A 14,739-nucleotide genomic window follows, 5' to 3' on the forward strand; every position below is an offset into this window, starting at 1 on the left:
AAAGTATTAATTAGCAGCAGTGAGATTGTGCATTCGTAAAGTAAAATATCCATTCATGTGAAAAAAACCCAGCTTGCCTTGCCAGTCCTTTGCAGCAGAAGATGTCTAGCTCTCAAGAGAGCTGAAGAAGAGAACCCTTATGCAAAGGCACAATGACAGCTGTACCAGATGTGCTTTTCTCTACTTTCCTGATAAGCCACCGCAGAAAAAGTGGAATAGCCATAAAAACAGCAATTCAGCAGCACTCCTAAATTTAAACAAAAGCCAAAACCTCAGCAAAAAGAAAAGTAAGGGGCCCCTATAACCTAGTGAAACTGTAAGGCACTAGAATGGATACTTTTGAGTAAGATAAAATATTTATCACACTCTTAAGAAGTCTGGAGACAGAAAACATAAAAATATATACTTATCTACTATGAACAGATGTAGCAGCCAGGTTTTTTCAAAACACTACGTAAGGGCTGAGAAATACCTTCTTTAATTGAAGACTGAAATGATCTTCCTCAGAAGTAGCTTATCTGTGGCCTGGATTAAGAAGACCAATACAGTCAAGACCTCCCACTCCCACATACACTTCCAGTTCACTTATTCTCCCTGCTTGTAAGCAAGATGACTTGGCTATGCAAGAGATGCTTGAAGAATGTATACAAGCCCCAATTTTCTTTCCAAAATATTTTACTAAAATAGAGGCTACAGTCATGTCTTGCCTGCCTTCTATTTTGCAAATCCAGCCTGAATGAGTTCTATGCATCAGAAAGACAAAGTATCACAAATTAAAAAAAAAATCAAGAAAAGCACCTTTACAGGAATTATACTCTGATGTTTCAGAAGATCTGTAGCCCTGTCACAAATGAGATAATCTCTAAGGCAGCCTTGCACTGATTTTCTAAGACTGAAATCAACTTCAGTGAATCTTACCACTGCCAAGGTTTTATTTTATCAAGAGGGAAAGGGAGCACCATAAATCCTTCAAGTACATGAAGGACTCTAAAGCCTCACAGAATTTTTCTGAACAATACGCTATTTACCTTGGAAAAGGAAGATAATAATTGTACCTAAAAGCAACTCTTAGAAAATAAACAAATATATGTGCTGCATCACCAGAAAGATCACTTGGCATGTGGGAGACAGACTTCACAGATTGTCTCACAGAAGCAACATAAGAAGTGAATGTCTACTACAAAGGATCACTCATGATGCCACGGAAGAGAGTTAGTGAACACTAACTGGGAGGTCCCTAGACCACTCACTAACACCTTTTTGATAGATTTTCTCAGCCCATCACTGGCAGTGATTTCTCTTCTCTGTAGAATCAACTTACTTAAAAGAATAGTGACATCTGAAGTCAGGAAATTATGGAGAAAGATCTTGACTGTGTTTCAAGCAATTCTCCCAGATAAGGTGACTGGAAGAAAGACTTCCTCAGGTTTTCAGACCCTGCATAAGGAATTACTACATTAGGAAATCCTTTACTTCTATCTATTCTTATGGGTTATGAAATATTTCACTGTTTTCTGCTCATATGTTAAATCACAGGTCCCTAAAGACACAGGTGCTAGGGATCCACCTCAGGTTTTTCATTCTCCTGTCTCCATGTCTACTCATCCTTACTAATGGTCTGTATTATTTCAGCTAGTAAGAAGGTTAACATGATGTTTGAACTTTATAACAAACTAAATACAGTTTTTCTGTCACTGACTGTCAGCAGATAAATAAAACCAAGCAGTGAAATAAATATTTATCCTTTTATAGTGGGTGTGAGAGTGGCACACCAGTCAGGAAAAGGATGCACACTTACTTGCCAGGCAGCAACTGAAGTTGAACTGGTCATGACAGTCTTGCGAAGCTCCTCCACAATGTTGCCTGGAAGTTCTTTGTGAGACTGCAACAGCTGCTTACACTGAACTTGTCTCAAAAGCAAAAACAGAGCTGGGTGCTCAGGGCAGCTTTTTAAAGCCTAAGACCAAAACAATAAGAATTATCATTCCCAAATATCACAGATACTTAGATCTTTCCATTTTGTCCTCTACAGAAAACAGCATTTGAAAGCACTCTTAGGATGCTTGGAACACAGCAGTTTCCTCCTCTGCACAAAGGAGTGTTCCAGGGATTGAACCATAAAAATAGGCAACATTTTTACTCCTCTTAAAATACATTTGAAGTCAATCTTTAATTTTGTATTTTTCCTACTTTTACAGGTTTCTGAAAGACAGTTTTTACTGGTTTGTCAATCATTACAAGTTTGGGACTATTAACAGGGGCAAAAACTTGTACTGTGGCTAAAAGGGACCTTGGCTGTGTTTCAAGCAATTTCAGTTCTCTCAGGTAAGATGCTTTATTCTCACTGGACAAAAACACTGTACTAAACACTTCCTGTTCAGTAATATCAGATACCTATAGAGCATTTTTTTGAATAAATACACACAAAAAAGCAAAGACAGAAAACTAGCCATCTGTGGCTTTATCCTTCTCAGGTGAAGTACATGAAGCTTCTGCAAGCCTCACTGAATGTTATTTTCACAGCTCAAATCACAGTACTTCCAAGAATTGTAATTCAAAGAAATTTAAAAAAACAACACTTGTACTTTTCACACATTTTTTAAAAAAACTGAAATATGTTGCCTGTGAATCCTTAACAAGCTGCTGCTTTATGAAGAATGCAGAGACCTTCTGAAACACAATAAAAGCTGCTAAATTTGCTGCCATTTTCCCCTGTGAACAAGTGCAGTTCACATTGCCTGTCTCAAACTGAATAACAGTTATATGGCTTTCTGAGAATTTCAGGGTCCAAAACTGCCACTGAGAGGTTATGGTCCCAGAAAATGCTCCCCTTTTTCTTCACTAATTGTAGGCACTGACTGCCCTCTCACCAAGTTATTTAATCAACAAAACACATGCAAAACCCTTCAATAACCTTCTCCCATGCCAAGATGGGGGGAAGGACATACCTTGTATGTTTAGAAATCTCAGATCCTTGTTAATATAAGACAGATCAGTAGATATGTTGGCCAGAAAAGGAAAATACCTTCTCACCAAACAGACAGACAAGAAAGTACTTTCCCCTGAAAACCACATTCAATGATCTGTTTGTTTTGGCTTTTTTTGTGGTTTGCTTTTTTTTTCCAACTACCATCCCTGTTAATACAGAATTGCTGAAAACAAGGAGCACATTTGCATGGGATTTTCAAAGTCAAGGATGTGTACTGCTGAGTTCAACAGCTTTTCTGCTTCTCTTTTGCCAAGTCTTCTGTTCATGAACACAGGAAACACATGCTTGAATATTGTTAACACCCCAGCCTCCTTCCTCAACTGCATTGCCTCAAGACTTTTCACAAATTAAACTCCTGGCATATACTTGTGGGTCTGAAACAAAGTAACAACACAATTCAACAGAAAGTACAGTCCCAGGCAAGTCTTCCACATGGACTTCTTGCCTTTAATTTCTGTAATGTTTTGCTTAATTCTAGGGGTGGTCCCATGGTGTAATGAAGAGCACTCTGGACTCCAAACCCAAATGACCTGATTCGAGTCTCAGTGGGGACCATCCCCTGGCAGTTAAATGCCTCCCTGCCATCCGATCCCATCAGATCTCAGATGCCAAGCAGGGTCAGCCCTGGTTAGTATTGGGTGCTGTAGACAGTCCTGAGGACTTCACTGTTACTGTCCAAGCTCACTCAGCCATGGCAAGGCAAATGGACCTTAGGACTTAAAGGGTGGGGCCAGCTCTGCACACACAGTGCCTCACCTAAAAAACCCACTGCACAGGCTTGAAGGGCACATCCACATGGGGAGAGCCTTTCTCAAATCTTCATTCATGAAGCCTGGCCATACATACATACAGGTTAATTCTAGGCAGGAAGAGCTGACTTAGCTTTCTCATGACATACACGACTTGTTTTAACTATTAGCACAGTTTCAGTGTTGCCAACAGAATAACCATCTTGGGGAGGGGACAATATGCCAACAGTTGGGTAGACAAGATACTACTAATACCAACCTTACAGGTTCAATGCCCCTGTGGGCCATTCACTTAAGAGCTGGAGTCGATGATCCTTGTGGGTCCCTTACAACTCAGAATATTCTGTGAACTACTGTATTTTGTAGCTCTGATGGAACAGACCATTGCTAATTCACAGATTACTTCTTTTGTATAATGCACAAAATATTTTTATACAATTCTACCACAATCTGCCAGTATAATGCCATCATACCTTGTTACACAGAGCTTCAGCTTCTGAGAGTTTATCAGTCTCCTCTAGACTGGTAATAGCTTGACGGAGACACCAGTCTTCAAGAATATGGACATAATTCTGTGGAAGGTTACTTTTCCCAGCTGTAAAGACAGATAAAACACTTAAACAGATTAGTGTTTATGCTGTAGTGCCACACCATGGCCATACGCTCTGCAAGAACTTCTAGGAGTGTTAGTCTGACATGACTTCCTTCTTTAGCAGGAACATTGAAAGATGGCAAAATTAAGAGCAAGAGGGGGGAAAGTTGTACACCATTTGAGTTATTGATTCGGGAACAATCAATCAAACATGAAATTTTAATTTCAGTTTTCAAAACATTACGGACATTGAGCAAGACTGACCCTCAACTGGAAAAATTACAGAACTCAAGGGTACCATAGTCTTTCCCTGTAAGCAGTGTTGCTGCAATGTAATACACCTACAACCATCCATTTAGGCATCAGAATCAGAAGTACTATTTTAAAAACTACTTAAGGCTCTGGAGGGGAAAGCAAGCTGCTGTTAAGTAATTAACCCTAGCTGTGCATTAGAAATTTTGTGTGTAAAATACAGTTACAGCTCAAATCAGTAATAAGCAATCCTCAGCCTATCTGCAAGTTCAAAATGGTAATGGCATGCTTAGATAATTTCAATTTTATTTACTTTTTTAAAATAGAAAACTTGTAAAGCTTACTTTTGGCTGAAACTGTAGACACAAGTGTCATCTCTAGACCTGTTCGCTTCAGCTGTGCATTGTTTAGACAGACAACAGTGTTTTCAGCATGACAGGCTGCCATTAGCACTGCCCAGACAGCAGGATTATCTAGAAAAGAATGGTCAAAGGCAACTCATGCCCATTCTAAATATGCTGGTAGTTCATTTAGAATGGTATTTACCAGATAAAGCATAAAAACATAGCCGTCAATGGAACTACACACTGTAAATAACAGATAGGCACAAGAAATACAAGTAATAGAACTCAGCCCAAGGACTCTGTTAATAACTTGCCTCTAACTAGTAGTATTTGTCTGATTATAAAAGGAAGATTCTGTTCCTAAAGCCAGCTAAAGTATTTCTCACATTAACACCAGCGTGCTAACCTGAAGCTAGATGAGTAATTCTTTCCTGCTTGGTGTCGCATATTGACTGTAAGGGAATATTTGTTTTTCAATTTTGTCTAACATAGTAAATAATACTTACATCTTCTCCTTTCGAGAGATTAAGAAATTGCCCATATTTTCACATTAAAACCTAGTGATATTTTTCTTCTTGTCTGGTTTAATTCCCATAGTCTAAACTTGGAATGCCAGTGAAAATTTCAACTCTAACCATTCTCTCCAAAATGACATGGATAACCCTAAACAAACAAATCAACCCAAGAAAAGCAATCTACTTTTCTTAATCCAGTAATTGTTTCTGATAGGTAAAAATTAAAAAATTACTGTTGTGTTCAAGAACAAGAGTAACCTGGACAGATGTGGATGGCCTTCTGAATATTTTTAATAGGGTTGTTTTTCTCATCTTCTATCATATGACAGCCTGTTGCCAACTGATTAACTGCAATGTTCAGCAGGACTTCCTATAAAAGAGAACATAAGAGTCACTTAAAACTGTAAGTGATCAGATGGAACTAACTTTAGGATTGTTTATGGAATTACAAAATCTTCATTTTAAGAAAGCCAAACCTTTCCGTGCTTTACATCAAGTATATGTGCAACACTTCCTGCCACAGCTCCCCCCTGCAAGATTAAAAAAATCCAATTGATTTGGTTACAGGACTAATGTATTTTATGCAAAATATAATGTCAGTATCTTTTTGTCTTTGTTAACCAGAAATACAGAATTTTCACAATGAGGGATTTTCCTTGCTTACATCACAATCTCTTTATAAAAATTAGGAAGAGAGATTAATGGTTAGAGCTTATCTATATGATGTGTTTCTGATTTTAGCCCTATATATAAAGTAGTTTTTTTCAGGTGCTATTTCTGTTTACACAATTAACATAAATTAAGACAAAGAGTATTTATTTGGAGAAAATCTAATAATAAACAAAAATATGGAAACATTGGCTAATGCAAAAAGTGAAATTGGCTGGATTAACCAAATTGAACATTTAAATATATATTTACAGACATACATCTCTATAAAATTAAACAAAAAAATATATATCCTTTCATTGTTGGAATAATTTTAGCAGACTTTTCTGCTAAGTTTATTTCAAGAAGATCCAGAACTGTTACCTCAAGAAAGATGCAAATAACAGTGCATATAACTTCTGTATGTGGTTGTGCACTGCTTTGTATGAAAGCCTTAAGATTTCATATTAACTAGTGAAAGTTCACACATACTGAAAGTTCACATACTGAGAGGTGGTGGTTTTTTTAGTTAAAAAACAACAGATTCTACTCAGAAGGTACAAAGCACACATGTTGCAGCAATGCACTTACTTTTGCCTTTCGTGATGCATATAGTGGAACTAGTCGAGACAGAAGAGACCAGAGGGCAGGATTATCAGGGTTACTGGGGAAAGAAAAGGGTATTAGACTTTCTGGTTTAGATATCCACCTGGTCTTCCATGACTCAGTAGGTAGTGGCTACAGACACCAAATGGATCCTTCTCTATTATGAAAACAATGCAGTGTAGTAGAAAACAGACATGGGTAGCAACTCGAAACAAACAACACAATATTGAAGTTATATTGCTAACTAAAGAAACAAAATGTACAATATGCGTATCACTATTCATGGGAAGAAAACAAATAAACTTCAGGACCACAGGTCTTGTCCTCATAGTGTGAAGAACAAGGAATTTTAATTGTAGTGGGAGAAAAGCAATTTGCATGCAGAATAGTTTCCAAAAACACTTGAGAGACTGAGGTGTGTTTTGCTTAAAGGCATAGAATGGTTAATGCTAATCACAACACATTTAAACAGAGACATTTAGCTAATGGACTGATAGCTTTGAAGGCTGCTTTTAAATATTAAGTAAAAACCTTAGAGAATTCTCTAGGCTGAAGTTTATGCTACATATGATGAAAGATGCTTTCATAGAACAATGAACTTATCTAGCTATCAAAGAAGCCACCAAAATAAAACCAGAAAAAACTGAGTTAGCCATGAAACTTCTGCCATTTGGTTCCATATATCAGAAAGCAAATTTCTGTCAGCTGATGCTTAAGTGAGGAGTTCACCTCTGAAAAGCAATCTTGTTAAAATTTTTTTAGGCTAAGAGATAACTAAACAGAAGTTTGCTTACTCTTCAAGGTAATCAAAGCAATACATTTACAGGGGAATCTAAAGCAAGACAAACTACCTACCTGTGTACTGCTTTGGAGACTACTCGCTGGACCCTCACATTTCTACCTTGTAATGCATAAATAGCAGATGCAGTAAGACACTGCTCATAAATCCCATCATTCCCTTTTTCATACTTCAGTAATTCTTTTAGCGCTGCTGTTGCAAGTGTTGCATCCTGCTTTACCAGTCCTAGTGTGCACAGAGCCTTCAGACTTTCCATACTAGGTTCCTTTAATGAGCTGTTGAAGGAAAGAGACACTATTCTGGAGCACAAATTGAACTTACCGCTAACATTAAAGTACTTGTGTACTTCTGACTCCTCTTGCACCTATAAATCATGAATGGTATACGGAAATAACAGTCTCTCACTGTGGGATCAGGATCAGGCAGCTACAGCTCCCTAATCAAGCTCTTAATGATTATTTTTGCCTTCAAAAAATACAAGAATGTAAGCTTCTGTTTCTATGTTTTATTTTCAGACCTTAGAAAGAAAAAATTAAGAGCTGTTAAACATAAGCAGAAGGCACCCTTTGACAAGTAAGAAATGGTATTCTACCTTATTAGCTATCAAGACATATTCACTGTTGAAAACCTCTGTGTCAAGCTGGCTATGAGGAATTAAAAAGGTAGCTTCTTCAAGTTCCTACTGAGGCCCTTTAAGTCATCTACTATGAATTGCAGACAGCAGAGACATCTGTCTGTTGAATTGGAATGCACCATTTTTGTTCTTACTACTAAACCCCACCATATACCTTTGCAGCACTATGCTCCCAATTCTGATCTCAACATATTTACACATTTCCTTCCCAAACCTACTTTTACTACTTTTTTATTTTTAAGCACACACAAGGTCATCTAGAAAACTCTCACTGTTGATGTTTATGACAAAAACAGAAGTCTGCAGTGATTTATAGGATGTAGGAAATATCAGATTCCTACTACGTTATCATGAGTTACTTGGGATTTAAGAGTGTACCAGGTAATGGACTTCACTACTTCAGGAACCTCAGGAGTCTGCTGGCAAGATGATGTGCTGTACTGCCACTACTGCAGTTCTCTACTGACAGAGGGTTGACGCTGAGAGGCTAAGAAGTTAACTCTTAATCCGTAGTTAGCAGAAGACTAACAATGATGAACAGTCTTTTAGGTTCCACAGATCAAAAAACAGACATCCATGACTTAATTGCCCAACTAATACAGATCTGTTTCTTTTCATGGTGAAGCTACAGGACTGTCCTTGTCTATCATTCTTGGAACATAAGTGTTCTGGAGATTTCTTACTGTTTTAACTGAAATGGTTTTCACTAGCCATCTAGAGCTCTTCCAAAAATACTGCCCAGTGCTAAGGTAAACTACAAAGTAATGTTACCTTAAAAGATAAAGTTTCTAAAACTACCATTCAAGTATGTTGGACACCTGAACTGTCCAGCCCTTCCACTCCATACTGCTTTAAAAATGTGGAAGACATAAGCCATGAAACAAAACCAGATATATCACAGCAGTAGGAGCACTGCATCCATTTTCACTTTTATTCTGCAGTACAAAAGAAAATACCCACCTGAGTTCCCACAAAAATGAAATGTAAGGATTCAGCAGTACAGTAAAATATCATATTCAGATTACCATTATCTTTACTCACCATTTTAACAGCAGTGTCTTTGCAGCATCCACTCTGTCCTGTTTATATTCTATTATTGCCAAGGCAGTCAGGATTTGTGCTCTATCTTTTTCAGACTCAGCAAAAGACAAGGCTTTTACATAGGCTGGTAAAAATTAAAGACTCAGAAATGAAGTATAATCAAAAATACAACCTTTGTAAAGCATGGTATTAGAGAGACACTTTGCATTCAGGTTCACTGTATTTTCACATCTCAAATCATAGGCAGAAGACAAAAAAAATTCAGCTAACACTTACAGATTTACTACTCAAAGCCTGGAAATTGTTTTATATGTAGCAAGTGAAAACAGAACTGAAAAGCAGCATCAGGATATTCAGAAAAAGTCTGAAAGGACACAGTATCAATACTTTCATGTGACAGTTCATTTATGAAATGGTACTTCAGATGGACACACATCACTCTAATTAAAATAAAAGATTACTTAAAACATAGAGACGGCTGCTTCTTTCTGAGTGCTTACACTTCAACACTTAGAATTCAGTACATGTTTTTGTGAGTACATCTTAGCAGTGGAGACCATGACACAGAATTGTATTTATCGCTAAAGTGCTTAAAACAACAAATTAATCTCCTATCACAGAACAGTTCAGAGTTGGAAAGGACCTCTGGAGATCATCCAGTCCAACTGCGCTGCCAAGGCAGGGTCCCTTATAAGAGGTGACAGAGAACTTGCGCAGGTGGGTTTTGAAAGTCTCCAGAGAGTGAGACTCCACAACTTCCCCAGGCAGCCTGTTCCAGTGCACAGACACCTTTAATGTAAGTAAGTTCTTCCTTAGGTTGAGGTGGAATTTCTTATGTTCTAGTTTATGTCCATTACTCCTTGACTTGTCACTGGGCACCACCACAAAGAGTCTGGCACTACCTTCTTGACCCATTTTTGAGATAGCTGTATTGATGAGATCACCTCTCAGTCTTATCTTGACTAGACCTGATTCTTCCACGAAAAGTCATTTTATTTGAGATGAAGGGGGGCTACGAGAAAAAAAGCTTAATGGACAAGAATTAAGCACGTCAAGAAATGTAGCTTCCCTTAATACATTTGAATAGTTCTAGTACCCTGCTGAACAGCCTAATGATTATCATAGAATAGGCTAAGTTGGAATGGACTCATCAGGATCAAGTCCAACTCCTTGCTCTGTGCAGGACACTCCAAGAATCACACCATGTGCCTGAGAGCATTGTCCAAACACTTCTTAAACTCAGACAGGTTTGGTGCTGTCACCACTTCCCTGGGGAGTCTGTTCCAGTGTTCAGCCACCCTCTGGGTGAAGAACCTTTTCCTGATTAACTAACCTAAACCTCCCCTGACTCAGCTTAATGCCATTTTCTCGAGTCCTGTCACTTTTCAAAAGGCTGAAGAAATCTGTACCTGCCCCTCTGCTTTCCCTTGTAAGGATGTTGAAGACTGTAATGAGGTCTCACCTCAGTCTCCTCTTCTCCAGACTGAACAAACCAAGTGACCTCAGCAACTCCTCATAAGGCTTCCCCTGCAGACCCTTCACCATCCTTATGACTCCATTGTACGCTTTCTAATAACTGAATGTGGTACCCAAAACTGCACATGGTACTCAACGTATTAAAATAATTGTGGAGTTTGTACTTATGCAATAGGACTGAAAGAGCAAAATAAACTGAATAACTAGGCTGGTAAGAGAAACAGGTTTTTTTAAGATTAACCTCAAGAGAGGTGCCCCATAATGCTGAGAATTTTACCTTTGATACTTTCTTCTAAGAGTCCTTTCTTGAAGTAAGCTAAAGCTAATCCCACAATGCCATCAAACTCAGTTAAGGGTATTGATGCGTAAACTTCAATGGCCTTATCACTCAGACCAAGGACACTGAAAAAAATAAAATTACTGGTATAAAGGACGTAGCAACAGCTGCTATAATTCAGACAAACCGTCTTTGAAGACCAGTATTCTCTTTTCCACAGTAGTTTTAAGCAGATTCCACAAGAAAAAAGCCATATTAGGACAAGAATGCGCTGTATTCCCCACCCTTCTTCAGTTACAGCAGTTACTCTTTCAAACTATCCATTGAACAAAAAGTAATTGATAGGAAAAAGTCCTCCCCATCTGCACAACAGCTATATATATATAAAAGGATGTCACTTAAAGGTCAACACAAAAGAAGGAGATAAAATCGCAAAGGAGAAACATGGAAAAAGCAAATCAAACAATGAACACACACAGACAGGCAAGTGCACATACAGGCAGACCTTACAGCATTCTTGTTCTAAGACTACTCTGATAGAAATAATGCAGGATACTGTTTTTATTAAACTAATTAATAATTACTAGAGCTTCCTCTTGCCTAAGTTGCACACAGAAATCAACACACATACATCTTGGATGTGGGAATCTAAAGAATAGCTTCTAAAATATCTGAAGTTAATGAATTACCACATCACCATGGGCTGGAAGTTCCAGTGTCACATACACAAACTTAAGAATACACAAAGTTTCTGAAGAGAGCTAACAAATATCTAATTAGCAGAGCTTGAGCTATCTTGTATCACAGTGAAGTCTGAAAGTCTTCATCTGTTAAGACTGGCACCCTGCATCCCCTCTGAACCAGAAGGGTATCATGAACGGAACTTAGAATTTAGAGTAGGACTACAGCTGAGGGGGTCTACAAGCAGAAGAATCACACAGATGTACACACCACCCCAATCACACATGCTTCCAGCTGTACAAGTCAATACAAATTCAAAGGGCAGGTGGAGGTATTTTGAATAAATGTAATAGTAGCTACTTCATTCAGACTAAGTCTATTACATATCTCACATGTGGAGTTTGTAAAAGAAAAATTATTTAAAAAAATCACAATTTATTCTGGAGACCATACAACAACTACATTGTATGGACTAGAATAAGAGACTACAGTATCAAGCTAAGGATAAGAAAATCACTGATACCTCTGAAGACATACAGCAATTCTTGCAATTTGATTTTTTTTTAATTCACTGCACATTTCTGGAGCAAATACAAAATTCAGTCAAACCTACTGAAAATTCAGTCTACAGTTAGGAATGATGTTTAATAGATTATTTTTAGCAATGACCTTCCATCTTTTAAGCCTCATCATGTTTAGTGCCATTGCACTCACTCCAACCAAAGCTGAAGTTAGGGGCTTGGAAAATATGTCAACAAACACTTACCACAGTGACCTGCCATAGTTCTGCATTGCTGTATTGTATTTCTCAGTATCATCAGAGTTTTTCAGCAATGAAGTTGCCCTGAAATTAACCACAGTGAAAAATAATCACCCTTTGACTGTAACATGCATATTTTGAGAATAGTTCTCAGAGCAGAATGGACAACTGTTTTACGCAGAAGCTTTTCTATGCTAATTAAACACAAACAGAGCTTATTTTCCTGTTTGCCACCTTCCTCTACCATTTGAAAACAAGAGAACTAAAAAACCCCAAAACCCAAAAAGCCAAAATACAATAAAAACCAAAACCCAACCAACCTGCAATAATTAGAATGGAATGGAGAATAAAACTAAAACACTAAAATCAAGCTTACCTACTCCCAAGATTTTATTGAAATCCCACATAGTGAATTAGTTAAATCTCCTGGTAAGACACAGAAGCCTTGGAACATCTTTTCCAGTTTGTGTTCTGCATTCCAAATTTGGTATAGAAACATCCCCATACCTCCCCGTACAACACACTTAGTTAAAACGTACTGCTGAACTGAGACAGTAAGGAGGGTTTTTTCAAGGAAAAGAAAAAACTTTAAGTTTTTCTGCTGATGCATGGAAAAGAAGTCAAGTAAGCTTTCCAAAGGTATACAGTTTACCTCTCATAGGCATATGCTGCCTGCTGGTTTAGATGTAAATATTCATTCAAATAACCAAGCATTGTAAAAGCAGATACATCATCTGGATTTCTTTCTAGAAAATCAGAATTGACAACAGGAGAACAAGATTAGAAAGAGCTGTGAAAAAGCATTACAAAGATTGCTACACTGAAACTACAGTGTATGCATATATACAAAACAGTTTGCTAAGTATTTCTGTCAGTTGCTCACTAGAATAATTTTGACAGGTTGCAGGCAAATACAGAAGAATGTAACATCAGGTTAGCTCAAAAATGCTTAAAATATTATGACAGAATTAATGCACTCAATATATTTTAAGTTTCTCAGTACACCATGATTTCTTTTTTTTTCTTTTTTTGTAATGAAATAGCAAAGTATTCATCTCATATTGACTCTAGTAAAATACTGGTAGAATCCTATTGTTTATTTTTAATACTAGATCTCTGGAACAATTCTGTGCAAAGTACTACAGGATCACTCTGCTTGAGCAGGGAGGTTGGGCCAGATGACCCATTCTGGTCTCTTCTAACCTTAGCAATTAATCACAGAATCAAAAAATGGGTAAGGCACAGACTTCTCAGCTGTCATCTCATCTCAGATTTCTAACTCTTCTTCCCAGATTACGAAGCAAGTATCTCCAGCAGTTCACTTAAGAACAATGATGGCACAAAGAAATACAATCTTATATCTATCTCATTTAGAGTGCTTGCACCTTATTTTTTAGCTCTCAAAAGTCAGCAACAGATTACTCCAAGGATTTATTTACAGTAATCATTGCAGATTAACAACAATCCGTATTAGTTCTCTCTACTTTTCAGGTTAGACATGTTCAAGCCTATTCCAATAGGGAGGCTGGCTTGTAACCATGTGCAAAAAAGACATAGTTCATCACCTACGGAAGGTTAACACTGTCGTATGTCTGAGGCTATGGAGTTACACAGCACACAGGAACAGACTTCTTCCAAGCATCATGGCACAGAGGCAGAGGATCTAGCATCTATCCGTACCTATGCATACAGCCAACGCAAAGGGAGTCTGAGAGCAAGCACCTTATGACAAGCATGACAAGGCTCTGGTCTCTATCTTCGTTAGTCTTTGAAATAAAGTCTACACAACTGAGTAGGCAAAGAGAACTTACATCTGTTTCATTTTTGTGACAGGAAAAGTCAGTGGTCTGCTTACCCTGTTTTGATTACTTTACAGCTCAAAAGCCTCTCCCCAGTTTAGCCAGCCTATCTTCTCCAGATACAAAGTACAGGTTTATCTGTTCATTCTGAATGCATACATTATGCATGACAGGTTAGAGAAGTATTTAAATTACCTACCTGTATATTTGCTTAAGACCACCTGGGCTGCTGGAATAGCATTCATTTGAATAATGTTGTACAGATACAGTTCAGTGTTTCTGTTGGCTTTGTCCTGCAGTGTTGAACATACCCAGTGGGCATAGCCTTTTGCTCCCTCAGCCTCAAGAAACAAACACACCCCCCCAAAACACGAGTCATTAAACCTGCTCAAGATACAGCAAAATAATTACAGATTATAATACAAATTTTGTGTTTTAGGACAGTTTTGGCCAAAAATTTGCATCAGTGTCAAGAAGAAGAAAATACCAAACTAAATTACTCCACACACACTTTTAGCTTGCCCTTTGGGCAAAATGAATTCTTACATCTTCATATAATTTTCTGCACCACTGTGGG

The 14,739-nt window shown here is 37.8% G+C and overlaps 1 protein-coding gene across 5 annotated transcripts in view; it reads right to left on the reverse strand.

Moving 5' to 3' along the window:
- Window positions 1–14,739, reverse strand: part of SKIC3 (SKI3 subunit of superkiller complex) — a 49,474-nt gene that overhangs the window by 9,263 nt on the left and 25,472 nt on the right. For all 5 annotated transcript variants that reach the window (XM_071581737.1, XM_071581736.1, XM_071581735.1 and 2 more), the window contains 12 exons: window positions 14,362–14,503; window positions 13,016–13,109; window positions 12,370–12,447; window positions 10,923–11,047; window positions 9,170–9,293; window positions 7,551–7,769; window positions 6,681–6,753; window positions 5,918–5,971; window positions 5,700–5,811; window positions 4,927–5,055; window positions 4,212–4,333; window positions 1,799–1,957 (listed from right to left, as the gene is read on the reverse strand). In XM_071581737.1, coding sequence (XP_071437838.1) covers window positions 1,799–1,957; window positions 4,212–4,333; window positions 4,927–5,055; window positions 5,700–5,811; window positions 5,918–5,971; window positions 6,681–6,753; window positions 7,551–7,769; window positions 9,170–9,293; window positions 10,923–11,047; window positions 12,370–12,447; window positions 13,016–13,109; window positions 14,362–14,503 — 1,431 coding nt within the window. The remainder of the gene's footprint in view (window positions 1–1,798; window positions 1,958–4,211; window positions 4,334–4,926; window positions 5,056–5,699; window positions 5,812–5,917; window positions 5,972–6,680; window positions 6,754–7,550; window positions 7,770–9,169; window positions 9,294–10,922; window positions 11,048–12,369; window positions 12,448–13,015; window positions 13,110–14,361; window positions 14,504–14,739) is intronic.

Source organism: Pithys albifrons, chromosome Z (genome assembly GCF_047495875.1).
Source record: "Pithys albifrons albifrons isolate INPA30051 chromosome Z, PitAlb_v1, whole genome shotgun sequence".
Classification (NCBI taxonomy): Eukaryota; Metazoa; Chordata; class Aves; order Passeriformes; family Thamnophilidae; genus Pithys; species Pithys albifrons.